This window comes from Pocillopora damicornis, chromosome 4 (assembly GCF_964200805.1).
Source record: "Pocillopora damicornis chromosome 4, jaPocDami1.2, whole genome shotgun sequence".
In the NCBI taxonomy this organism is placed as follows: domain Eukaryota; kingdom Metazoa; phylum Cnidaria; class Anthozoa; order Scleractinia; family Pocilloporidae; genus Pocillopora; species Pocillopora damicornis.
Genome location: NC_142673.1, coordinates 9,619,927 through 9,646,112, shown reverse-complemented (window position 1 = coordinate 9,646,112; position 26,186 = coordinate 9,619,927). Strand labels below are relative to the sequence as shown.

Below are 26,186 nucleotides of genomic sequence, written 5' to 3'. Positions count from 1 at the left end.
GCAGACGAGATCAGCAACACTGTAGCCAGTTCCACTGTTGTACACGTGAAGAGGGCGAATCACGAGATTAGAAGCCACAAAACCAGATGGTGAGAACTCCACTGGGATCCAAACTGCACTAAACAGACTAACACGAGGGTTGAAAACTGTAAATTCGGTCAAAACAGCACTAGTATACTTGTCAAACCAGTTAAACATGTTCAGCTCTGATATGACTCTCGTGGCAGAATTTCTGTCGTAGCCTAGTTCTACTAGGTAACCACCCTGACTATAACGAGGATAAAGTTTTCCCCAAAAAGGAAGGCTTTCGGTTTGCTCTGCTGTAGAATAACGCCAGGGCCTGGGGCAGACCTTGTTCAATGTTTCAGTTGAGGTATTCTGTGATGATAAAAGTGGAAGCCATCTTGGCTGATATAACCGCGTTTTATCTTCAGCTTCTAATGAGTATGATCCGATGCAGGAATTGAAAATAGATTTCGCTTCCTTAACGACTTGACATGAATCTTAAAGAGAGTGAAAATTAAAACATTAATCCTTAAAGGCCAACAGCATTTTTTCTAACCCTCGATGAACAAGGGTTAAAGGCCAGAACTATATTAGACGGACGCGGCTTTTCAGTAGAAGCATTTTTGTCTACACATGAAAAAAATTGGTTTTATTGGAAAAGGTTTTTTCAATTTTATATATCATATATTTTTTTCGCTTTCCCATTGGAAATAAATTAATTTGATTGATCATTAATGCATCATGTTTACCGTTTACCATCCGTCATATCTGTTAAAAAGATATTTATGTATATGTATATATATTCGTACCCTTTTTCACTCTTAGCTGTCTGAGGCGGGGCATCCCAACAAGGACTACATCACCGTCTCCAGTGAACGCAGTAGAATTTGAAAACGCCACGTCCTTTCCATCTTGATAAATTCCTGGTAATAGAACGTCTTGAAGCCACTGCCACATGTCCTCGTGAGAAGAGATCTAATAGAGCATTGCGGTGTAAAAGAAAACCGCAGTTTAGATAGAATTAGAAATTAATGGAAAAACAATCAATTAAGTTTACAGTTATTGTAGACCCATTCCCTTCATAAAGATCAGTACTAAGATACTGAGAGTTGACTGGGACTCAATTTTTTATCAAATTCACCTTATAACATAAAATTTAAGTATGCTGCCAATAGTACGAGCGATGATTGAAAGGAGCCTTAAACCTACCTCAATCACCTCTCCAAATGTTTGTTCTAGTGATAATTTCAAAGAATAACTATACTGACTCCGATCTCCATAACACATGATCATCAGTATCCAAAGATATAGAAAATAGCAGACTATCTTCTGGATCGCCTTGTACATACGCAGCTCTTGCATTCGATAGATCCTCGCACGGTGCAATTCTTTCTTGCTCAAGGGCTTTGGTAAGGCAATTTTTTCGTCGTTTTCATTTTCCTTTTGGCCGTCGGCAGAGGTAACTTCATCAAAATGTTCGATTGTCCTGGGAGTTTGAGCAAGTTCATCAGCATTCGACTGACAAAAGAACGACAAATATAAAGCCACGACGATGATCTTTATAGGTTCGGTAACAAATATTTCCACAAACAAGGACATAACAATGGAGATAAGCCATTCCTCGCTTGTCTTTTTACCCCATTGTAAACTATAGAGAATGATAAAAGTTGCTGATGCGGCTGAAGAGATGAAACACAGGAACCAGGCGAAGTAAACAAAGGAATACGGTAAGGTCGTGCGACGAACTCTTCGGTATCGATATTTCTCAGTGACCTTGTGGATGCTGAACCTTTCTCTGACCTTGTATCTTCGCTGCCTTTGCCCTGATGCACCGACATTGGTTACCACGTGACTGAAGATTGCTACTATTATCAAATGTACGGGAAAAACTACAGCAATGCTCTCCAATGCAATAATCAGTTGTCGTAGATTCAGGACTAAAGGGCCCAACCTTAATGTGCGCTGTTGCTGAAAGTGCCCAGGAACAAACTGATAGATCATGGCACTGGCCAACATTGTGGTCAACAGAAGTGACAGGCAGCACGACAAACGCTGCACGCGAGTGAAGCGTCTACTTGGTGGTCTGGTTGCGACAGAAAACCACAGATGCCCATCACCGAGTTTTCCGGCCACCGTATTCCGGCAAGATTCCCAGAAATTCTTTCGCTTCCAGGCAGTTGAATCAGCAGCAAGAGTGCGATCTATTAATCCGTCGGCCTTCTCAACAGCCAACCACTTGTGGCAAGTAAAAGTCTTAAGCTCCTGACTGCACGCGTCATAAATCTTGATTGTGTTTAGGTACCAAGAGGGGCTTTCACCAGAGTTGTCGTGCCACACGCGCACTCTGCGTAAGGGGCCGAAATTATTCAGGATCGAGAGGGTGAAACAAGTTAAGCTTCCTCTTGAAAATGAAATAAACGAATTGCTCTTTAAATGATAAGGTCGACTGGATCCCAGCTCGCCATCAAGCACTAGGTACACCTTAGCACTGGTTCCAGAATCAGACCATATGCCTGTAGATATTTCAATCTCGTATCGACAACACCAGGGTGATAAAGATCCCAAAAATGGTTTATCACCGATCTGCGATAAACGATAAAGTAAACGCAAATATGATGATAACAGACATGTTTTCAATTGAAGAGGATCGAAATAAAAAATTTTTAGAATAATGTCATCATCTTCTCTTTAGAATTAAACTGACCTTCAAAGAATCTTTCTGGTCAGCCCTCCGAACCCACAGTATAAGTATTAAGTAAAGTCCGAACACACAGCTCACTGTTATTATAACAGTTACGTTTCCAGTCTCCGGGATGCGTTGTATTTCAGTGATCACTTTGGTAAAATCGATGGGGTTTGGTGCCACAAACATTTCACCTCCGAATGCAGTCAAATGATCGCAGTGGCAATGAATCGTGTCCATGGTAGTCGTTTTAGCCACCTAATAATGATGCACGCCATAGTCAATAAGAAAACACGAAAATTTTATTCTTGAACGTAGGTACGCTGTTGATTTACTTAAGTGTAACAGTGTTTACTGACCTTACATCCGTCATATGACCACTTAGAAATTTCTGTATTCCAATAGAGACAGGCGGCTGGCATCACTCGTATGCTGTAGTTTTCATTGCCTTTACTGAATTGAGGATCACTGGGGGATTGCCCTGTTTCAATATCATCTGCTTCAGGGACTTCTTTATATTGCACACATGCGCGTCTTGACCGTCCTTGCCCTGAGCACCGCCTCTTCCTAGAGGGACTCTTTGACTTGACTTGTATTCCAATGAAGTAAGCACCTGTCTTTTTAATGACCTTACTGTTTACAAACACCTCGTATGGGTCACTTGAGCAGTTGACATAGGAACCAGATGGCGTGTGAGCGCAAGATGAGAAGTTAGGGATAGTAGCGTTTATATCACTGTTATTGGCAGAGGGTCGCTTTCCAAACTTAAGAGTCACAAAAAGTTCTGTTTTGTTTTTTTCGGGACGAACCTTCAGTATCAGAGCCATCCCTAAATGGGTGACATTTATCTTGTGAAACAAAGTGTTACGGGCACCAACGGAGTGTTTTTGAGAAATGTTAAGCAAGTTGTGATTATTGCGTATTTTGATTGTTATCGGCGTTGTCAGTTCTGTCATAATCAAGAGATGCCCAGTGCTGTTTTTCACCTCAAGGCTGGAAACTCCACTCGTCAATCTCGCCGCTGAAGGGTGCCAAGAGTAAGGCACAAAACTCGTTGTGATTATCTGAAATAGAAAGTCACTTGTGAAATTTGGCTCGCCAATCAATCCTCTCCACCTGATGTAAACTTCCCAAGTCTACTTAAGACGGGTGAGAGTAGATCGGACACCTTAATTCTTAAAATTTATGGAGATTGCCCGTGAGATAAGAACAATAAGGCCTTAGGTGGCGTTCAGTTTTTCACTTGACATTAATTTCAATTCTGATGAATGTGAAGCAGGCCACGAAACTGTCTGTGACATTTAGTAAACCTTTCAAAGGACAATTGACGTTATTTTCATACCTGGCTATCCAAAAATCGTGTACCATTATCAAACACGTCTAAGTCTGAAGGAAGTGAGAAACTGTAGCCTTGGTTGGATAAAACACACCCTGAAAACAAGTAAGGTTCCTTTCGGAAAGTAAGCAGTGAGACAAACCGGGATGAAAGCTCTCTTGGCTTCTCTCCGACGAGGGTCCGGGATAAAATCGTTCTTCCGACTTTTTCCAGCGACTTTAAAAGGCGAAGAGCACGTACTTTTGACTGGAAAGTAAAATAACAAGTCTTAAGGATGCTAGACGAGGATTAGCCTATGACTGAGCATAATTTGGTTACAAATCACTAAATTTTACGAATACTCAAAAGGAAGAAATGTTGATACATATTTTATGAAGTGATTCAGCCTATGGATAGCTCTCAAAAAATTATTTAGCTCACTTTAAAAAATTCCGCCGAAACTGGTTATAAGCTGATTGACAGGAAAGAACGAACGCATTAATACAGGATAGCTTCACCCCTTCAACACCCCGAATTTGATCAACGACACGTCCGTTTTTTTCTTAACCGAATGGGACTTGCTCCTAAAGATGTGGTGCAAACCATGGTAAGTGTCACACTGCTGTACCTCATTCTTCGCTTGTAGCAGCCCCGCTGCAGCATTTCGGTTTGATCTTGGTTGGACGACAGGGTCTAGAGGAGGAAGGCTTCTTCGTTGGCGGTATACATTGGCAGAATCTAGCCGATGAGTGTCACTTGTCTCGTACACTCTTGCACCGTAAGAGGAAACCTTCAGCATGCCACCTAGACCAGCGGCAAGACTTTTCGCACCATCTAGAAGCGCTTCGTAATCTTTTCCTGCCGTAGATTCTTCTTTCAATACCTTAGTCATCGACTGAAGAGCATCCACTGCTGCTTTCTGAAAATTTATCACCATATCAGTGTTCATCACAAAATATCATTCATGGAGGAAACATAAATTGGACTATACCCTCTTTACTTCGAAAGGAATGTATACTTTTGACCACAAAGCTGATTGGCCTTTCCCTCAGACGAAGGAGATTTATGACAAAAACAGATACATTGGAAGTTTACCTGTGCTTCCGCAGTAACTTCGTCGACAATCGACACGGCCTCGGCTATAACATTTGATGTCTGCAGTATTCTTTCCACAGTCTCCACTTGTACAGCAGACAGTTGTTTTACAATACTTGATTTCACCTGTAAAAAATAACCTTCATTATAGATGAACTTATGACGATTGTCACGATCAGCATTTCACCCTAAAGACAATTTCTCTATGAATTATCGAGGTGTTTTTTCTTTAAAGAGGAATAAGAAATGTACAAATACTGCGATCCAGAATCAGGTCCTTTCCAGCGTTCATTCTTGCGCAGTCCTCACCGGGTGCAGGTTTGCCAACTTCTGGAAAATATTTGCGAGTGTGATCTTGAAACCCAGTTTTAAATAAAATTGTCATACAATTCTTTGTAATTGCCTTCTTCAACTAAAGTTTCGTTTGATTTTAAGAAACTACTTGATAAGTATTCACTCAGTGTTTAAGGAAAGCTTAAAAAAAAACTTACTAAACGGAGAACCCCCTCCCTCCACCCTATCGAGCAGTGGGGAATGCTGCGAGAGAGCGTCTGCACACTCACCGCTTTTCTCGTTTCTTTGAGCTGATCCTGAGGAATTTTCTCGTCAACAGCCGCAATGACCGCTTTGGCCAGCTGAACAGCCTGTGGCATGTCACCTGACTGAAGCAATTTATTCAACTGACTTTGGTTTCTAGTTGTCAACTGAAGGGCGCGGTCCAACAGCTTTTCCGTGTTTATCTGAAGCTGTAGTACCTGGTATTTGATAGGTAGCAAAGTAAGCAATGGAATAATTTCATTAAAGAACCCGTCGAAAGAAATGAGCGCCAAGTTTTTGATAACTTTTGTTCGTTTTTGAGATGGGTCAGAAATCGCACATTTTCAGAGAAACGTTTGAAATTACCGTGTTTCTCCCAACCATCCCGGCTAAGATGGTGGCCACATATTTCGCAGAAGCACTAAATATTAGTTGCATTCGTTCATCAAAAATCTACCACTACTGAAAGATATAATGCGTGTAAAATCAAAGCACAATTCTTACCATTCATTGATTAAGTTAAGAGAAGCTTCAAACTCTCCCTCTGTCAAATTAAAGAGACTCTGAAACCGAGGTGTACTTAATGGTTTTGTTTAATACCTGAACCGGAGTCTTCACTTCAGTAAAGGCTCCAAACATGTCAGCTACTCGTACACGAAAGTCAATTGTAAAGTTCTTTATCTTTTTTCCAGCGGGAAGCTTTGTCTTCTTGCTGCTTTCCATCCCTATGTGTACAACGTTGAGAAAATCATCATCGGTGAAATAAATGAAGGAATACTTCAAGGGACGATCTGGATCCTCCCAGCCACTGCACGCAAAAGTGAAGGTAGTCTCCAGTGTTCTTCCGGACAAAGGTGTGACGTTACATTTTCCCTCAGTAGGGGAGCTGTAAGTGGCGAACTGGTACTCTGAATAACCCGCACGTCCTCCGTGCCGTTGAGCAGTTAGCACGAATTTGTAAAGCTTATTGGGTTTCAGAACTCTAGGGTTAGTAACGATTCTCGGCGAGGTCAGTCGTGTCCGGATTTTTCCTTGTAAATCACTGACCTGAATCCATTCGGACTCGTTTGCCACACCGGCCTCAAAAAGAGTCCATTGATAAGAGAGGCCCCTTCCGCAGTCAACCTTCTCGCAGAATCGTTCAAGCGCTAAACGACGAGAAGGATTCACTCTTGAGTCACAGTTATCTTCACATCTAGGATACGAAACATAGAAACAAATGAGTTTGAAAGAATACTGAACAAAGATATATCTTACCCTGTAATTTTGAAATATTTTTCTAGGAGTATTCGTTGCATCAATCTTCCGTAGAACACATATAAGCTTTTCACACACTGTCCATGATTTAAAGTGGGCATGTTTTTCTGTCTTTGGCGGAGAATTCAAGTCTTCATCTGAGCGGGAAAAAAAATCCACTCCTCGCGGCGCAATAGAAAAGTCATCAGTTATCCACGTTAATTCGAAACTATCACACATGCGTATTTCGCAAGTGCTTTCAAAATATTTCTCCCAAAGTTCTGATAATTTTTTTGACATATTAGTTTACAAAAGAAACAATAGCTAATCTTCGTCCAACGTCAGTTTGAGCTTTATATACCTGAAGCTCAAACGAGTTTAGTGACTCCCTTTCTTATCCATAAATTGTAATAAATACATTAATGTTTATCTTTCAGCCAAAGAATATTAAAAATATATATATTCTTTAGGCGAAGAGCTCCATAAATTATCTTAAAATGAAACTTTGTTACCCCAGTTTTTATGCATTATATCATCGTACCTTATCTCGATTTCTGAGGGATCTTCTGGAGAAATAACCACTTCCTGTGTGAAATACGCTTTTCTCGGATGCTTCTCAACCACAACTGTTATGTAATACGAACTATTCTCTGTCATATAGCCACTGTCTATCCTAACAATTGAATCATTGCCACCTATGTTACCCGCTCCAGTCCCGTAACATCCTCCACGGTCGGAATTGACTTCTAAAGGACTAGGCAGGGCCACGGGCATTTCAAGTAAATCGTCGGAAAATTTCTGTGAAGAATCTCTGCATATCCATGTAAATCGAAGACCTGGACATACAATACAACGTAGAAGGGTCAGGCCATTTATAATTAATTATAAACTATATCTTGCGCACGATAAAATGGGAGAGTCGTAATGTGAGAAGACCTCTAAAGACCCATTTAAATTGTCTTGCCGGGTTACCCGTGACAACCCTCCCTTTAAGTTACCACAGCCGAACTAATTAAATGTTCCATTTGATGGCAAGAAACGTTACTAGTAGAGGATGTATGAAACTAAGGGAAATAAGAAGACTCAGCAAACAGAAAGAAGGAAAAGTGTGTATAAGATTGTGCCATGAATCGTCTTTTGGTGAAATATTTTCGGTATCATCTGAAGGTGCTAATTTAATAATCAGCGTGAAGTTTGAAATTGATAAAATGGCTTCCTTAAGGTAGGCACGTCCAACTTTAGTGCGTAGTAAGAGCAAAGTAGCCAACTTACCATGACGAGGATGAAAGGAATCGGGGTCACGTGACAAGGAAGCATTGAAGACCAAGCTTTTATTGAATCCTCTCTCCATCTTTGTTCCTCCGGAAATGTGGGCGACTAATGGACTTTCAATGACTTGGATGTAGCCTTCACTGAAACCAAATACTTGTGTTCTTGCTATTTTAACAGTCGGTCGCACCAGGTAAATTCCTGTTGGTAACTTGCCCCGTTTTATGAGAAATTCTGAAGATCCGCCGTATCTTGAAAGAACTGGATGTTCCCGCGATTGCGAATGCAGATCGTACACTTCCCAGTTGAATATTGTCTCGTACGAAAACTCACAATCAAGACTGACCACTGAAGAAATTACGAGCTGATTAGCTCGACGTACAGTTAGGGACGACGTTATATTTGGTGACAAGGTAGACAGCTCTACGATCGGACTTCGACATGAACGCTCTAAGGAACGAAGATAGAAAAACTAAGAATTCTTGCGCTTTGAAGTATTCTCGAGTATGCTGAATTCAGAAATGGAAAGTTGTTACTTTTTCCTTACCGGCAAGATAAGTATCACACAATCTTCCGACAAACTGTTTTCGGCAGATGCAAGGCTTACTCGCATTGATATAAGATTTAGACGTCAGTTTACAAGTCCCTCCATTTAAGCAGAAAATATCTTCACATGGGTCAACTAAAAATAAGAGAACGTTTAATACGAGGATGGTAAATAACAAGAAAAAAGACAGATATACTTAACGAAATATATAGGCGAATCAATTAATACATAAACAGAGGTGAGTTAGCTTCGTATCACCTATGGGCAAGCCACCCAACCGGCCTATGGCGTTTGTCATCAGTTCACCCTTCAGCATATGAGTCGACAGGAGAACAACCACGCTTTTGAGGTTTTAGACCACGTGATCGAGAGTTAATTTTTGGTCTTGCTGAAGGATTTGATGGAGCTTAACTTACAACTTTTCGTTCTCACTTCGATTGACTCCGAGAAATTTCCAGAACCAACACTTGTAAAAGCAGCCACTCGGATTGAGTAAAATGTGGCAAATTCCAACCCAGAAATAACAGCAGTATTTTCGGAATAAATTGATTCATCAGCCATGGACACAGAATTCCCGTAATCCTTTGCACTGTATACCAGCCTGTATCCTTTGATTACGCCGTTCTCATAGCCCTTAGGGACTGGTTTCCATTCCACGACGATGAACCAAGAGTCGCTACTAACCAAACTTAAATTCATCGGGGGTGAACTGGGCACTAGAGGATTGGATACAATGCACATGACAGTTAATAATGAACTGCTAGATTTAAAAAAATAGATATATTTTCTACTGGTATGAGATAAACTCACCGCCTTCGGAAGTTCTTGCTGTAACAGCTTCACTTTTCGGTCCTTCTCCTGCCTCATTCAACGCAGAAACACGAATGACGTGCAATGTGAAAACACGAAGGTCACTAATGTTGTACTCGACTGGATTAAACGCGAAATATGTACTTATATAGTTGTTCGGCTGAGTAGCCAGGCTGACATAAATCTTGTGCATTTGGATCTCTCCATGACGATGTTCTTGGGGTAAAGCAAGCCAAGAAACATGCAAACTTGTGGAACTCTTCGCAGTCACCAAGACTTGACCAGGTGCAGCAGATGGAACTGGAAAATAAGAGTGCTATTAATCTTACTCCAAGTTCAGTTGTAAACACTACAACAGTGACATCAACAGATGCTTGCTTCCGTGTTTCGTAGGAACATGTTGCAAACAGTTTTTGCCTTCCCTAACATACAATGCTAAGTTTAATAAGCGAGTGTTCTACCAATCAGGAGATGACACACACAGAAAAAAAAAAATTTCAGGAAAGCACCGACCGAAATCGATAACTGATATTTGTACAGGGGTTGGTTAGGAAGGATTACCAATGACGATTTACGTGTCATTAGAGTTCCTTACTCATACAGAAGCACAAAAGAAGGTGCACTCCAAAGGTCTAACATACATAGTATCTCCAGTATGACGCAGATGTGATCAAGACATTAATATCTTGTTGCTTTTGTTGTTTCACACTTCGTACTATTTGGATGTATGTCTTCTCGAAACCATCCTACCTTTTGCGCTTGTTCGAGCTTTGACTGTGTTTGCTGGTCCTATTCCTCCAGAGCTCACCGCTGACACATTAATGACATACGTGGTGTAAACAGTCAGATTGGTCAGTGTTGTGGCATTTGACGTGTAGTTTATATTAAGAAAATAGATATCATTCTTTGAATCAACTGGGTGGTATGTGATTTTGTATCCGATGGGTTTTCCTTGAAAATAGACCTCTAGCAGATAACGCCATTCTACTGCAAGACTCGTTGAACTGTAGTTGTAGGCGATGACTAAGTCAGGAGCCTTAAAAGGAGCTGACATGAATCATAAAAAAAATATTTAAGTGAGAACTCGAAGACGAACTTCAAATTTGTGTTAAAACATCTGGAAATGTTTTTTTCCGCTATATGCTCGCACGTCGAAATATATGATTTCAAATTAATACTAACAAGAGACTCAAGAGGCTATATAGTTTCCTTCGACAACAAAGCTTAGCACTGTCATTATTCTGAGCATAATAATATATATTGTACATAGATAAGAGGGAAAATTTTTCTTCCTTAAAGTATCAACGATTCTACAGTACCTGCTGCGTCTGTTCGGGCCTCCACTGTGTTTGCAGGTCCTATTCCTCCAGAGCTTACCGCTGACATATTAATGACATACATGGTATAAACAGTTAGGTTGGTCAGTGTTTTGGTGTTTGTCGTATAGCTTACATTCATAGATATACGTTCACCCTCTGCATTAGCTGGGTAGTACACGATTTGGTAACCAACTGGCTGTCCTTGAAAATATCCCTTTGGTAGATAACTCCATTTCACTGTCAAACTTGTGGAGCTTGTGTTGTACGCAGTTTTTAATTCAGGACTGGAAGATGGAGCTGGCGGAAGAAAAATAATGAAACATGCATACAAATGTTAAATTTAGAGTTAAACAAACAATTAGGGTTATATGACCCCAGTAATGTGCAGTGGTTTAAAAAATTAACAGTTTGATGTTTTGTAACATAAAAATAGTACGTGGTAGTCGACATGACAATCTGGTGAGTACCTTCTGTTTGACACAGTGTGATCCCTTTTTAAAAACACTTAGCAACACCCCTTTACGTCCCTTTCACGATGAGCTGTCACATCTCATTTTACTTCCTTTCCTAGCCAAGTTTAGTAAAGGTTTTTACGATGTCTTTGTAATGGTAATAGGACCGAGTGGAGTTCAGTTCGGTCTGTAATCATACGGGTGTTTAAAAAAAATTGGATGACCGCGAAGCGGGAGTCCTACTCGTCAATCACGAGTATGATTACAGCCAGAATTGGACGACACAAAGTCCTGTTACCAATTAATCATCACTGTTATAATTTCCGAAAACATCAAATACATTTAGGACAAATATGTGACGTACAGAAAATGTCTAAGAAAAAGATCCCTCAACTTTGGAAATTCCACAATTTTTTTTAGGTAAAGTGGTTGTTGCTATGGTTATTGTGATCTAATCTGTGATTGGTGGATTTGACTGAAAGGACTAAGTATGATTGGTTGCTTCATGTGTCCGATTACAGGTGTCGGATTACAACCAACTGTCCTATTACAACTCTACAGAATGATTTGTAAAAAATAAAACTGTTACTGCACCAATCACATTTGAGGAAATAGTAATGATTATGGTTAAGCATGGTTATTACATGGGTTGATGAATTTTGTGAAAATTATTGAAGTCTTCGCCAATCTATCGTAAAATAGCAGCTCCTTAAGAACTTGTACCTTTCGGCACAATGGTGTTTTATAGAATCTCTCTTTCATTGTGCAGGTACAATTGACTTTTATTTTTTTTCTATTACGTCATTCAATGCTTTCTTTTTCAAATTGAACTTCAGTTTTTCTATTTCACTCGGGATATTGTTAAACTTCCTACCCCCTGCGCCTGTTCGAGCCTTTGCTGTGTTTGCAGGTCCAATTCCTCCAGAGCTGACCGCTGACACATTAATGAGATAGATGGTATAAACTTTCAGGTTGGTCAGTGTTATGGCGTTTGTCGAATAGTTTACACTCATATTATCAAAATCACTCTCTGCATCAGCTGGGTAATAAAAGATACTGAAACCAAGGGGTTGTCCTCGAAAATATTTTTCTGGCAGGTGTCTCCAGTTTACCACAAGACCCCCTGAATCACAGTTGTGTGCAGTGACTGATTTAGGGGCTATGGATGGTTCTGAGAGAAAGAAAAGAGAGATTTCGCAGTCTTTCACAAAATGACTTGTCAATTATAGAAGGCAGTGTAATGCCGTCAATCCTAAAAATATGCTTCCACACTAAAACACACCATTTCTATAAAATTAGAGAGATAAAAATAATTAGATTCGTGTAAATGACGAGAACATCCATCGTCGGACCGACCAGTTGACGTTTCTTCGTAGGAAAAACATTTCAAAAAGCTTACAATGCTTAACAGAAAAATTTTAGAAATCATTACTAAATCAGCTTAGGACTCGGATGGATTGATTAAACATATCTTTAAAACTGTCACAGCCTTTAAAGGTACTACACGCCTTTGGATTAGTATGCTCTTGTTTTTCCTTACGGAGAAGAGTCATTCTTGCTTCCGGGAGGACTATCATGCATTGGAAGCAGTATCAAGATATGCGTACCTTTTGCACCTGTTCGGGCCTTCACTGTGTTTGCAGGTCCTATTCCTCCAGAACTTAACGCTGACACATTAATAACGTACATGGTATAAACAGTCAAGTTGATCAGTACTGTGGTATTCGACGTGAAGCTTACATTAACAGCATAGATATCACCCTCTGTATCAGCGGAGTAGTAAATGACACGGTAACCAATGGGTTTTCCTTTGAAATCTTCCACTGGTAGATGGTTCCATTTTACCACCAGACTTGTGGAAGTATATTTTTGGGCAGCTACTTGTTCTGGAGCTCGTAGAGGAGCTGAAATAAATACATCAATAACTAGCGTAAGACTGCCTCATAAGAAGATTTAAGTATCGGTCCCGCTTAGTGCACCCCTCTCAACTTCCTTACGAAAAAAGGAAAAGTTTGGACGCGTGTTAAAAATAGTCTCAGTGTTCTCGAGTTTTCTTTTTTTTGCATCACAAGAGACCAAAAATGATTTTTGGAAAAAAAAAATCGTCCAACGTGCTGTTACTGTAATGTTCTAGGTCAGGAAATACTTTTTTATACATGTTGCAAGATATTTTAAGGTTTAGATTAATCATGGAACATTTTCATGAAATCTTATGAGTACCAGCGCAATCAGAGGAGACCCTTCTGTTCTACTTTGGTCTATATATCAGAAATTCAGCCAATCAAAGGAAAAAAAATAATAGAAGGGAAGGTGTAACTCTTTACGTTGGTTTAGTCTTGCTCCCGACTCCTTCAGTTTTTAGTATGATGAGGGCAAGCTCGATGTTTTTTCCCTAAGTTCACGGTTAATGAAGCCATTGTGAAGAAAAGAAAAACTGTCATGTACCTTCTGCACCTGTTCGGACCTTTGCTGTTTTTGCAGGTCCTATTCCTCCAGAGCTCACCGCTGACACATCAATGACATACATGGTATAAACTGTCAGGTTGGTTAGTGTTGTGGTATTCGTCGTGTACACCACATTGACAACATTGACATAATTCCTTAAATAAACTGAGTAATAACTGATGATGTAACCAATAGGTTTTCCGCGAAAGTTTTCCTTCGACACGTGACTCCATTTTACGTGAAGACTCTTAGAACTGGCCTCGTGAGCGCTCACTAGCCCCGGACCTCGCGATGGAGCTAATAGAAAAAATTTTAAAAAATTGCAATGATTAAGACAGCCGTCACTGAATGTCTAAAGACGATCAACACTTAGGCGCCCTCACTCACATGGATTTTGTGGGTTAGCTATCAGCCTGAAAGGTTTGTTTCCAGGTTATCCAATATTAATGCCAAATATTGTTTAAGATAGGGTTAGCTAAGAGACGAAAATGATAAAAAAAATGGGCATATGATCAAAAGATTTCAAGCAGTAATTCAAGAAGCATAGCCCTTCAAGCTTCGGTGCCAGCAGGATGACGATAGCGCAGAGCACTCCACAGGCTTAGTGACGCTGGCAACCTTTCCGCGTTGGATTAGAAACGCTAATGTTTACTATGGAGTTCAATACTAGAAAGCCTTAAGTTGTCTCTTGGTGCATTGATGGCTACACTGCCCGAAGTTCGTCGACATAAAAAATGTTAGAACTATCTGTGAACCTTTAAAACGTTCTGTCACTTAACAAAGAAAAGAAAGATATGTAAGGGGTAGCTGTAACTCAGCGAAACCAAATTTGCGTCGATGAAATGGCGCATTTCGCTGCCCTTTGCACATCATAGCTTAGTTAAGTATATCCAGGAAAACTCGCTTCTATTTCTTTTGGAAGAGGTTCTTTCCTGGGGATATGAGTTATGAGAGGAGGCAATGGAAGAAAATGGAATTCTACTGATTCTACTTGAATGTTACCTTCTGCATCTGTTCGAGCGCTTGCTGTCTTCGCAGGTCCTATTCCTCCAGAGCTTACTGCTGATACATTAATGACATACATGGTGTAAACGGTCAGGTTTGAAAGTATGGTACTATTCGACGCGAAATTTACATTCACAAATTCAATATTATTCTCTGAATCAGCTGGGAAATAAGTGATATAGTAACCAGTGGGTTGTCCTCGAAAATATTCCTTGGGTAAGGAACTCCATTTTACAACCAGACTCGTGGAGTTGGATTCCTGTACGATTACGAAGTCGGGACCTCGGGATGGAGCTGAAAAATATAGATACCTGTTAGAGAAAAACTTTCTCTTAAGAAACTGTTATTGGGCTTTGTCTAATAAAGGCAGGAGAAATCTTAGACAGCTCTATATCGTATTTTATAGCCGGTGACATGCGCAAGAGAATATAGTCAAAAGGTCACGAATAATCAAAGAAATCACAGATCAGACGAAAATGGGTCTTGCCATGCTTCAGCGATAGTTTGTATTGCGTTAGGAAGATGAACGTCGCGAGGTATAACATTTGGCGCGAATCATATTGAGAAAAACCTTAGAATAGCTCCAGAGACTGACACAACTTTAAGAAACTATGATGGTTGTAGCAGCTACAAGTCCCCCATATAGGAATTCGACAAGATGTGAGACTTGCACACCCGCAAGATATCTTTTACCTGGCTCTCGCATGGTGGTTACGATGATGCTTGCTGTATTTCCTGCGGGGTACTTTTCATCTGATAAGCCATGAACCGGTAATACATTAATAATGTACCTAGTACTGCTTCGGAGACCTGCGACAATTGCATAGGTCTTATTCCATGGGAGGGTCTCATTAAGAGGGAGACTTCGCCCAAGAATTCTATAGCCGAGGATAAAGCCTTCTGGAACCGGATTCCAATCCACCCGAACACTTGTAAATGTTATATTACTCGCTCTTAGTCCGGTTGGCATGGAAATAAAAACTGAAGTAGACAAGAGAACAATTCATTTTGGTAAACAGGAAGCTTTTCTTCTTGCAACAATTCTATCTTTTGTAAATTTCTTTCCATACGCTCTAGAGGGCTTTCAGCTATCTTAGAAGACATATCTATCGGTCAAAACAGTAAGAAGGAGTCTATTATGATACGGAGAGATTAGAAAAGCTATTGTAAAACATTTCAATGATTCTCATGTTATTTGAAATGTTACTCGAAAACAAACACAAAGACAAAAGAGAAGAGACAGAAAACCTAATAAAGGCCAAAGAACAGTTGGGTGAATGGATGATTGAGTAATTAGAAACGTTATGAATAATTTATGAAAGAAATAACGATGGTCACATCACTAATATTACGGAGGGCAGATGCTTCCTTACTTGTAAGGCGATAAACATCAGATACATTTTGTCCTCCACGACCCCCAAGGCATCCTTTCGCAGCATTTAGTTGTGGTAACATAAAGGAAAAATGCTTGTCACCCAGGCATTCGCTGCCATTACGTATAGCGAAATATTTAAGACCACGTGACCAGGCTAGAGAGCTGCAGGCCTTGACAATTTCTAACCCAGATTCTTGGTGTTTCAATAGCCGGTTACTTTCAACATGGAAGCAGCCAATTCGCTCATGAAACACTTGAAGGACAGAAAGGGAATCAAATTTTTTTTCAATATAACCCTGAGCCGATCCTCACAGATTGAGATTTAATGATATTGACTTTAACCGCATCCACCTCCTACTTTTTAATTGGCTGTCATTTAATAATGCGAAAAAGCCACATAGCTGAAAACCAAAGTTATCATCAAATAATTGTTTCCAAAAACAGCTTCCATGATCCAATCCAGTCTCTTAAAGAGTGGAGCAAGTTTTCTCGAGGTCTCTTAAACTTCGGTCCATGACTTGTTTCTTTGTTCGTTCTTAGGTTCTCGCTAATCAATTTTCAAAACATTGCTAGAGGGAAGCAACAGATTCGTGTATTTTTATGGAAAGTTCAATTATAATTTTTCAAACTACCACGTTTTTAAGGAATTGGTATGTGATAACATTTGAAAAAAATCGAGAAATTGTGGTTTTCATTACTGTGAAGAAAGTTTGGACTTAGATTTCTCCTAAAAGTGCACTCACCAAAATGAGGCTTAACAAAGCACTTCACCCTGCTACTAAAGGCTTCGTTGTTCTTCAAGCTACTGTCATAGCAACAATTACGCGCCAAGCATTGTTCTCTCGCAATGTTTGACCATCCACATTCAATTCTGCTATACGCTTGTTTTGAATCACAGCTATCTAGGGTGCGAAGAAAGACGATATTATTTGTTAAGTTGAAGAAAACAGTACTTTGTTGTTAATTCTTACTCCCAATATTCCATGATAACAATGAAAACTGGGATCAACGGTAGTACCTGAGCAACTGCTCACCTACCCCTCCCTAACGTTGGCTGATTGATATATTTCAAACATCTTTTAAACATCCACGGCTGGATTAATCGGTGACTGAAACACTTTAGCAGACGAGAATGATTATATGCTTTTCCTTCAAAATAAAATTTTAGGATTGACTGGCGCATTTCTTTAATTGAACTTAGACAAAAAAGAAAGGAAACCTGTCGTCACAAATAATATAATCCGATTTATATCGTTTCGAGGCAGAACTTAGGTTCGTTCTCAATTACACGCACGAGAAAACCTTGTAATCAAAGATCATTGCGTTACAACCTAAATATGAATAAGCGACTTCTTGATAGTGATTTTTTGCGTATAAAACACCGCATTTCAAAGTAAACGATGATAAGTTTCCTAAAACATACTGAGTCGAATTCGGATTTTACTTGAGTGCTTGCAGCGTAAGTTATTACAACTACAGCGGTTGAAAAAGAAATAAACTATTTTCTGCCTTCTTTCAGCAATTTGTACACTTAATTGAATATGTTTGAATTTTCTGTAACCGATTTTTTTTAACATTGTTTCTGCATTGTTGATGAAAGAATGGAAGAAATATGAGCCAAATCATGAATAGTTCACTTTTTCCCTTAGCATTTGCCGCAAACGTCATTCCTGAATGCAGTAATCAAAAATTATTTCGGCATTGTTTGTAACCTTTAGTGCGATTGTAGGGCAGCATTTCGCGGAAAAAAATTATCATCAAAGAGCATTACCTTCCAAGACTTCCTTAGCTTTCATTTTCATGCGAATGAATCCATTCATGCTATTCATGTCATGGACATAGCATGTTTTTCCATACCACCAAGCTCCCAAATTTCTTCTTGCACATGCCTCGTCTCGTACCTCGTCATTATCACGATCCCACGTGGAGAAGGCAGAGTTGTTGACGATTGAAAGGATATTACCCAAACCACCTCGATACTTTCCCAGTTTAAGAATATAGCCAGTGGAAGGACCCAGCACTTGAAAATTGTCGTACTCGGCCAACAACGTTACGGCTGGCCTACCCCTATAACCTGGAAGTTCTATTCTTAGCGCATACTTTCTCTTGAAAGTTATAGAATGTATGTAAACATTTCCGAGCCAGTACCCAACACCAGGTTTGCCAAAACCGTTTTCATAAGACGCCCAGTTTCTAGATAGGTTAAAGGTAGTACTTTTACGTTCTTGAAGCAGAGTCCATCCGCCATTAGGTCCGCTCATGTCGCACCACACCTGAATGTATCTCTGGTTTTGGGGCAGTGGGGCGAAGTCAGGTTTGAGTAAATTGTAAAAGCCTGCTGAGCGACTTCCATATATGTAAAGTCTATTGCAGCTTTCCGCTAAGAACAAAGTAACACGAGAAAACCTAGGATTGTATAAACTAGAATACTTAAGAGAAAACAAAAAATAATTCATGGCTCTCTCGATAGCTATTTCCACTTTCTAATCTTCCTTATGACTCGTCAAATTAACTTTTACGTGGCTCGAATAGACATACATGAAGATGGGACTTCACAAATTCATTTATGCAAAACAATGTCCCAATGTCCTGAAGTAACAAGAATCCGACTAACCGCATCTGTAATCCTCGATGTGAACTGTGCTAACTTCAACTCCTTTAAGATGAGGTGGATGTGCACACGTACCAGTCACCTTAGCTGTCCAAAGGTCTGGGGATATTCTACAGTCACACTCCAAAGGGTTGTTGTCCAATAAACTGCGTAGAGAAGTCTATTCTCAACAATATAATCAGTAACACGAAATTTTGGTCTGATTCTTCGGGTATACATATGAGTAACAAAATTTTCGTATAAAGATGCTGCAACCCTGGCGCCAACCTGTCCATTTAAAAGTTTTCGACTCGTTGTATTCCTTCAAAACCCAAAAATGCGTTATTTTAACAATTTTATGTTGTAACGAAAGGACAACAAGAAAGTAGTCTGCTTATAATCTTAGGTTATGAGTAAAAGTAGTTTTCCCTTTCATAGACTTCAATACTGTAGGAAAGAACCTTCCGAGGGATATCTTAAAATCTTATAGAATGTGATTATGTTTCTCTGTCTTTAGTCCTCTATCTGGTTTACGAAAAAAACCCCTCAAATTTGCTTCTAGATATTGAACGGCCAACCTGAGTATTATGCAGAAGTTATGGAAAGTTACATAAGTAAGATCATACTCAGTTAGCAACAATCTAAGTCAGGTTACGGCTTGGAAGATGAAAACAAGCATGTTGGCCCGATTATTTAACCGTATATTCCAATGTCCTTAAAATTATGTAAAGTTTGAAAAAAATTTGGGAGGGGAGTAATCTTTCCTTTTTTATTAATTTTTCTTCCTGGCGAAACAGTAATCAAGTCATACTTACACTTTCGACAGCCGCCCAAGAACACGTTCTACCTGAATGCTACCTGGTGTTGTAATAAGATTGTTTCGGAGATCTCTTTAAGGAAAGGATGCAAAATACGTATCAGACCGGAGTCGAGAAAATGCGGTCAACTGGTGAGGCATGAACTCCTGTTTAAAGGATCCAACATATCAGTTTTGAATGAGGAATATCGCAAATCATAATCCCTCGAATATTTTCATTGAACGCAGGTGGCTGGATACAGTTTTCCTAAGCTTAATATTCAGAGCTTTCAAAAGGCGACATTCCCCCTTGCGGTCGAACGATCTTCTCAGTGGGTTGGCCCAGGGATGGAAGTTTGAAATAGTGGACGTGGCATGGCAATCGTCTTTGTCGTGGGAAGATCCCCTTATACAGTTTTTGGAGAAGAACTCGTGAAATCCTCGATATGGCCTTACTGTTCAGTAAATTTCATTTAATTAAATCTGGCTGTTTAAAGATTATGCTAATATTTACGGAAAGAGCGTTAAATAAATTGCTATTAAATAAATTCAACTGCTTTCATGTCGACAAATTTTCAATGTGTTCGAAGCTACTGTACCTAATTTGAAACCAACACCTCAGATTGATCAGGAACGATTCCCTCGCGATGAAAGAGTATATTTTATAATAATATTTCCTGGACGCAAATCCGAAGTTAGTTCTGTTTATCTCAGAAGTGGCTCCATAGAACTTTTCTGCGTGAAATTCAAAATAAGTTCATCAATTTGGAGTGTTGTTTTTGTTTTTTCGGGCCTGTTTACATGGAGGTGGGGGACCCCAGGTAGGTGAGGTAACCTGCCTAGGTGGGGTAACCCGCCTGTCCATATAATTTCTTATTTTATTTTGATCACGTTTACATGATAGGTGGGGTGACCCGCCTAAGCGGGTTGCCTGGTCTGCCAGGTAGGGTAACCCTGTCAGCCGGGGTGAAAATTTGCCATGTAAACGTCTCAAGGTGTTGCGTTCACAGGAAAAAGCTCAAAAGCGAAACATGTATGTTTTAAAACTTTGTACATTTCCCAGCAGTCTCATGGCAGAAATCACCAGAAACCGCAACGGACACACAAGGGTTAGGGTTAGGGTTAGTGTAAAATGTTCACATTTCGGAATATTTGGCGTTGTAAATCGACCATATTTGGTTTCCCAAACAATTCCGTATAACGTATTAAGTCAACGGTTCCTCGCGAAACCAAACACTGCGTAACACAACGCGTAACGCTTTCATGAATGAATACATATGTGTTTGAGAGTTAATCTTTTTCGAGATGTGAGCTTGGGACGCCACTGCTCAAACTCCTTAACTGCAAGCGCAACAACAACCTCAAGAAACCTCACCCCAGCACCGTAGGATTGTAAGATTGCATGCAAACGCGTTTTATTTTTCGACCGCGGCTAGGCGGGTTATCTCACCTACCTGGGGTCCCCCACCTCCATGTGAACAGGCCCTAATTTAAGAAGAAGTAAGTCGGGTACAGTGACAGAGAACTATCAGCCCTTTACATGTACTTGTATCGGTTTTCTGATACGCTCGGAGTAGGAACGTGACAACTGTTGCCTTTTCCTCTTGTTCGGCTAAGAATGTTGTTCATGTTAATTTGAATAATTGACATATGCGTTTCTATATAATGGGTGTTGCTGAATTGTGGATCAGCAGACTGCGGAACCTCCGGAACCTGCGGAACACTGTATTTTTTTGTAAAAGAATAGTAATGAAATAAAATATTGAACTAAAATGACCTTAACACTGTTTGAAAGTTCGTTTTCGGGATTAAAGAAGATTACTTTAAAAGAAAACTATGTTAATTGTTCTTGACGTTCAATTTTAACTGTGGCGAGACTCACCGTATAAGGGTACGCAATGTCATTAGGAGCAATCAGCAGTCACTTACCCCGAGTAGTAATAATTGAACCATAATTTGAAAGTTTTAACGGTTTGGGTACCGAGATATCCAATTAAGTTGGCGGCCTTTAATCCAATTTCATTGTACATGACGCTGGAATGAGCAACGACCAGCGTAAAGTAACATCATCGCCTTTGATACATTGTTATAACGGAACTTATGGTCAGAAATTTTTCTTTGTGTATTTCGTTTACGCGTTAATTACCTGCGAGTGTTTTAACGTTTCATTACTTGTATTGTGTACTTGTGGTTGAGGTTCGTTCGGTTACGTGATGTGACGTAATTATGTCACGTAATTTGTCAGGCTTTGTGCACAAATTTAGTCCTGTGGATCAATTTTCATGTCCATTTTTGAAGTGTCGTCGTTTTTTTGCCTGTAAAGCTATGCACCGTTAAGGTAAATATTTTTCTTTATTGTGAATCTATTTTTATGTTTTCAAATAAACGATGAACACAATTACGCGTGACTTCGGTTACATGCCTGTAGAATTTAGGGGTGATTGGGTGTGCGAACTCCAAAAATTCACAACGTTCTGTGTCCAGTGGATTCGTTTGGTTGGCGTTCAGTCACATACAAATCTTGGAGAGGATTTTGTAGAGAGCTAAACAGATGAACTAAACCGAACTAAATTTTCCTAAATCAGCCTAAGAAATTCGCACGATGCAAATAAAAACAACCACTTGAGTGGAGTAAATTTATCCTTATTCAAAACTAGTCCAGAAATTTTGAAGGTTGAAAGCACGAATGTTTATTTCCATGTTAATCCTTATATTTCACCCATTGCGCAACGTGAACATATTCTCATATTCACAGAGGCTCACTCTGTGAACTTAGTTTCCTGTGGTTGGACGTCAAGAAATAAAAAAACACATTTCTCTTCTAACTTTATCTTCTTTATACCCGAGAACGAAATTTATATCAGTGTTACGATATTTTTAGCTTTTATTTATTATGTCACCATTATTTTGGTTACAAAAAACTAATGGTTCTGGAGGTTCCGCGTTCTGCTGATACATAGTTTAGCAACACTCCCCCATTCGTATAATTTTCACGTGCGTTTCCAGTGTTTTTAGCAGCCATAATCCCAGGAAATTTTGAAAAACGACCTTAAAACGAGAATGGTGTACACCTCGCCATTCATTCATCAATATGACAGAATGGTGCAAAGCCGAGTGACGCGTCAGCAGCTGATTGGAGATAATGAACAAACGTGCAAATAGCGTCCTGTATCACTGACCACACCAGTTGCTTCGATAAAAGAAATATGACAAATGAATCCATTTTTGAGTTTCACACGACCTCGCAAGTCTTTGGACTCGATATTGCCTGGTGGGGTATGCCGAAAATTTTTTTAAAGTTTCCCCCCGTTTACGAATCGAACACTTGCTGCCGGACTTGGTGACTTATTAAAAAAGAAAGTTGTTTTACTTACACCACTTGAAGATCTTTAAAGTTACTAAGAGCTACCAGTGATAATAGGCTGGATATTCCATTACCTCTCAGAATTCTGTTATGAGAATAACAAACGTAAATTTTTTAGGTAGTGGGCAGACTGTGTGCCCTACATCATCGCGTTTCCTTACTTAAGAGGGTCTGAGGAGGAAGTGTTAATTCCAGGAGATCATGAGCGCAGAGCTCCTCTATACATGCTTAATTCTGGATATGTGCCTTCTAAATGAAGGGTTAAGGTAATAGACTACTGTTCTTAATCATTACTTCACGCCTACACAGGAATTCGCAGCGTTTTTACTTCGGGTACAAGATAATTTTTTTGAGTGAAGACACACTATGATATATACATGTATATGTTTTAAGGCTCGTGGTGTGCTCTAGCAGCTAAGAGCGAGTTCGAAGCAGATCATGATAATTTCTCCGTTACGCCATTTTTTTCATATTAGGGCAAAGGACAGCGCAAAAATACGGACAGAAATGATCCGCGCGATCTTTTATTTCTTTTCTGTCTTTTAAACATAATTTATCAGCAACGAACTTGTATACATCAAATGAACGCGAAAATTTTCCAAAAATATGCGCGCCCAACTTTAATTTACGCAAATTTGCTGCAATAAAAACGTCACGACAAACATAACTAATGGAAAAAACAGCAGCATTTCCAGTCATTGTTGGCTTGTTGTTTTCATGTTATTGCTCCGTAAGTTGATCTTGAGAGGGAAAACTCCCCGGATGAACGGGCTATGGAAATTTTCAAGAAGAAAGACGGAAGAAGTCAGCTATCCCCACAGTGAAACGGATCAATACGAATACCTCTGAAAAGACATTTTGAACTAAATTCTTTAAAAATAACTGCAAGGTAGCGACTCCGAGGGATTGATTGTTGACCTATGACCAGATGAAGATTGTTATTAAAATAATGGTGCTGTAAAACAACGATGTAAATTAGTGTGATTTAAATTAACATCGACGTGAAATAAGATGCATTAAATTAACGCGATTTTAAAAAAGTCGTGTTCATAAAGTGAATCGTTAATTTCCTAAAAAAAAAAAAATGGGGTAAATGGTTTCTCTTGTGTTGTTTTCTTCTTTAGCGCACGCCTTATACAATCACCACGATTCTCAGAAAAGATCGTACGGAGTTCAAAATCTAGAAGTTAAAAGACTAGAAAATTGAAATAATAGTGGAATGATAAATCTCTTACTAAATGGTTCAACATGTAACAAGAGCGGACGTTTTGCTTATTGCTCGTGTTTTTCCTCTTCTCTTTGGGGTTCGGAAAAGAAAGTTACTATGCAAATAGCAAAATATCCGCGGGTATTATATGTCAAACCATTAAATATGGTTTATGAAATGTCCAAGCGCCGATTACGGATTATGCAAATTAGGAAGAGCACAGAAGCTCATCACGAGACTACGGTTTCTTTTTGTTTTTTACTTTAGCACCGTCGAAGGAAACTGTTTGGGAGGTGACAAAGATATAATTTTTGGATGATAATATTAATAGGGGCAAGTAGAGGTTTTTTTTACTTCCACTAGCTGGTAACCTTGGCCATAAGCAAAGTTTTTCAACGATGTCCGCGAAGTTAAGCGGTGAGTGATTCAAGCCTATTTCTGTGCGTAACACACGCTGAGGCGTGGACGATCTTCAAATTGTCTTGAAAATGACTTCGGAATATTTATTGCGCCGACAATATGTGGGATAAAAGATGTTATTAAATTGAAGATCGCTTTAGACAAAGAAAATTGTTTTTGTCAGAATTCTTCTCCTAGCAGCGCAGGGAAAGATTTCCAAATAACCCCACAACATTCTAAAACAAGACCGTAGTTCTAAGGTAATCTATTGTTTTCCCGTTGTTTTTTCTATGCAAGTCCTGTATGCATAATGAAATACGAACATATGCTGAAAAATTGCCCAGTATAATAACTGAAAATTCACCCTTTAATTTAACTCGGGTAACTTATTAAAACAAAAACTGCTATAGAAAATGTTATTGTTCATTGTGGTTTCACATAATGTAATTCGATTTACCCGTTAATGGAGACAGGATATCAGCTAAGTAAGAAACAGACGATAATAATTGCGCCTATAACGAACCTAAGATCTGGAAGCGATTTGCAGATGATACTTTTACCATCTTAGCTCGGAACAATGTTCACGGCTGATTGCAACATTTAAACAATCAACAGCGTACCATCCACTTTACTATGAAAATCTAGAAAGATAAAACCATTTCTTTTCTTGATACGTCAGTTCTAAGGGACACCTGAGGTTCACTTACCACCAGAGTGTAACAAAACCTATCACACACAGACCAATATTTAGCCTACGACTCACACCACCCTCAGTTAGTAAAACGGGGTATTGTGAAGTGTCTATGCGACCGGGCCAAACACCTCATGGCAAAACCACCAATCTCTCCAGAGAATAAACAGCTATCATCTTTTATTGTTTCTAGCGGATATCAGCCTCATTTGTAGGAAATATTTCAAGGACAAAAATAGTAAAAACAAATGAGGAACCAACAAGAGTTCTCAATCTACTGCGGTTCTACCTAACAGTAGGGGCGTCTCAATAATAAGGCGTTCGCACCATCTTTAATACGACCGTAAGATCCCATATAATTAGCGAAACAGGATGGCGTTGTTTACAAGATCCCATGTGAATGTGGCATCGGAGAAACAGAGAGAGCGAATAAAGTGACAATCAAAGAACAGGAAAGAGATATGCGGGTTTTTCGCTTTCAAAATTCAGTGATTGAAGAAAAAGCCAAACTAATTTATTATCATTCTATTATTTATCACGACTCTCACTGGTACGCATGTAGGGTAAAAGAAGCTATCCACAGAAGACTTCATCCTAAAAACGCCATTGAATATAACGGAATCGAAATTCCTGAAGCGTGGAAGGCAAGCATCAAAGAAATAACAGCCTAATAGTCTAATAGTCGGTATACACTTGTTTCCAGCAAAGTTACGGAAAGTAGAATATTCAGATGGCAGACGAATGGAAATTAGAGACTATGAAAAGTGTTTGCTACTTACAAGTGCGTTGTCGACTGAGGAAGTTCGGATGCAATTTCACCAAGTTTGTCGCCAGCAGAAGTGCATTTTACGGTCACATGAAACCTTTCGAAAAGGCATGTACAGTTCCCTGCCTTTGAGCACAAATCATCGAACTGAAAGGGACGTCCAGCGCTACCTTTATTACCAGCTTCGCTATTACCTCTTCCTTGGGGCCAGAGTTGCAATGATGTCGTAACAGTGAGAAAAGTCAATAAGGCGAAGACATATCGAATATCGCAAAACAT

The 26,186-nt window shown here is 39.5% G+C and overlaps 1 protein-coding gene across 1 annotated transcript in view; it reads right to left on the bottom strand.

The window, feature by feature from the left end:
- Window positions 1-26,186, bottom strand: part of LOC149046747 (polycystin family receptor for egg jelly-like) — a 27,271-nt gene extending 1,085 nt beyond the window's left edge. Inside the window, exons 1-29 of the mRNA XM_089202652.1 lie at window positions 25,921-26,186; window positions 22,855-22,929; window positions 19,500-19,574; window positions 18,709-18,851; window positions 17,866-18,474; window positions 16,838-16,996; window positions 16,093-16,347; window positions 15,413-15,700; window positions 14,717-15,013; window positions 13,715-14,011; window positions 12,877-13,173; window positions 12,144-12,440; window positions 10,818-11,114; window positions 10,249-10,545; window positions 9,499-9,798; window positions 9,105-9,404; window positions 8,689-8,823; window positions 8,145-8,591; window positions 7,414-7,708; window positions 6,237-6,831; window positions 5,663-5,854; window positions 5,100-5,225; window positions 4,633-4,923; window positions 4,032-4,271; window positions 3,049-3,753; window positions 2,711-2,947; window positions 1,216-2,589; window positions 816-981; window positions 1-503 (exon numbers count right to left, since the gene is read on the bottom strand). The exon at window positions 1-503 is cut by the window's left edge and continues 1,085 nt beyond it. Coding sequence (XP_089058778.1) covers window positions 1-503; window positions 816-981; window positions 1,216-2,589; window positions 2,711-2,947; window positions 3,049-3,753; window positions 4,032-4,271; window positions 4,633-4,923; window positions 5,100-5,225; window positions 5,663-5,854; window positions 6,237-6,831; window positions 7,414-7,708; window positions 8,145-8,591; window positions 8,689-8,823; window positions 9,105-9,404; window positions 9,499-9,798; window positions 10,249-10,545; window positions 10,818-11,114; window positions 12,144-12,440; window positions 12,877-13,173; window positions 13,715-14,011; window positions 14,717-15,013; window positions 15,413-15,700; window positions 16,093-16,347; window positions 16,838-16,996; window positions 17,866-18,474; window positions 18,709-18,851; window positions 19,500-19,574; window positions 22,855-22,929; window positions 25,921-26,186 — 9,558 coding nt within the window. The remainder of the gene's footprint in view (window positions 504-815; window positions 982-1,215; window positions 2,590-2,710; window positions 2,948-3,048; window positions 3,754-4,031; window positions 4,272-4,632; window positions 4,924-5,099; window positions 5,226-5,662; window positions 5,855-6,236; window positions 6,832-7,413; window positions 7,709-8,144; window positions 8,592-8,688; window positions 8,824-9,104; window positions 9,405-9,498; window positions 9,799-10,248; window positions 10,546-10,817; window positions 11,115-12,143; window positions 12,441-12,876; window positions 13,174-13,714; window positions 14,012-14,716; window positions 15,014-15,412; window positions 15,701-16,092; window positions 16,348-16,837; window positions 16,997-17,865; window positions 18,475-18,708; window positions 18,852-19,499; window positions 19,575-22,854; window positions 22,930-25,920) is intronic.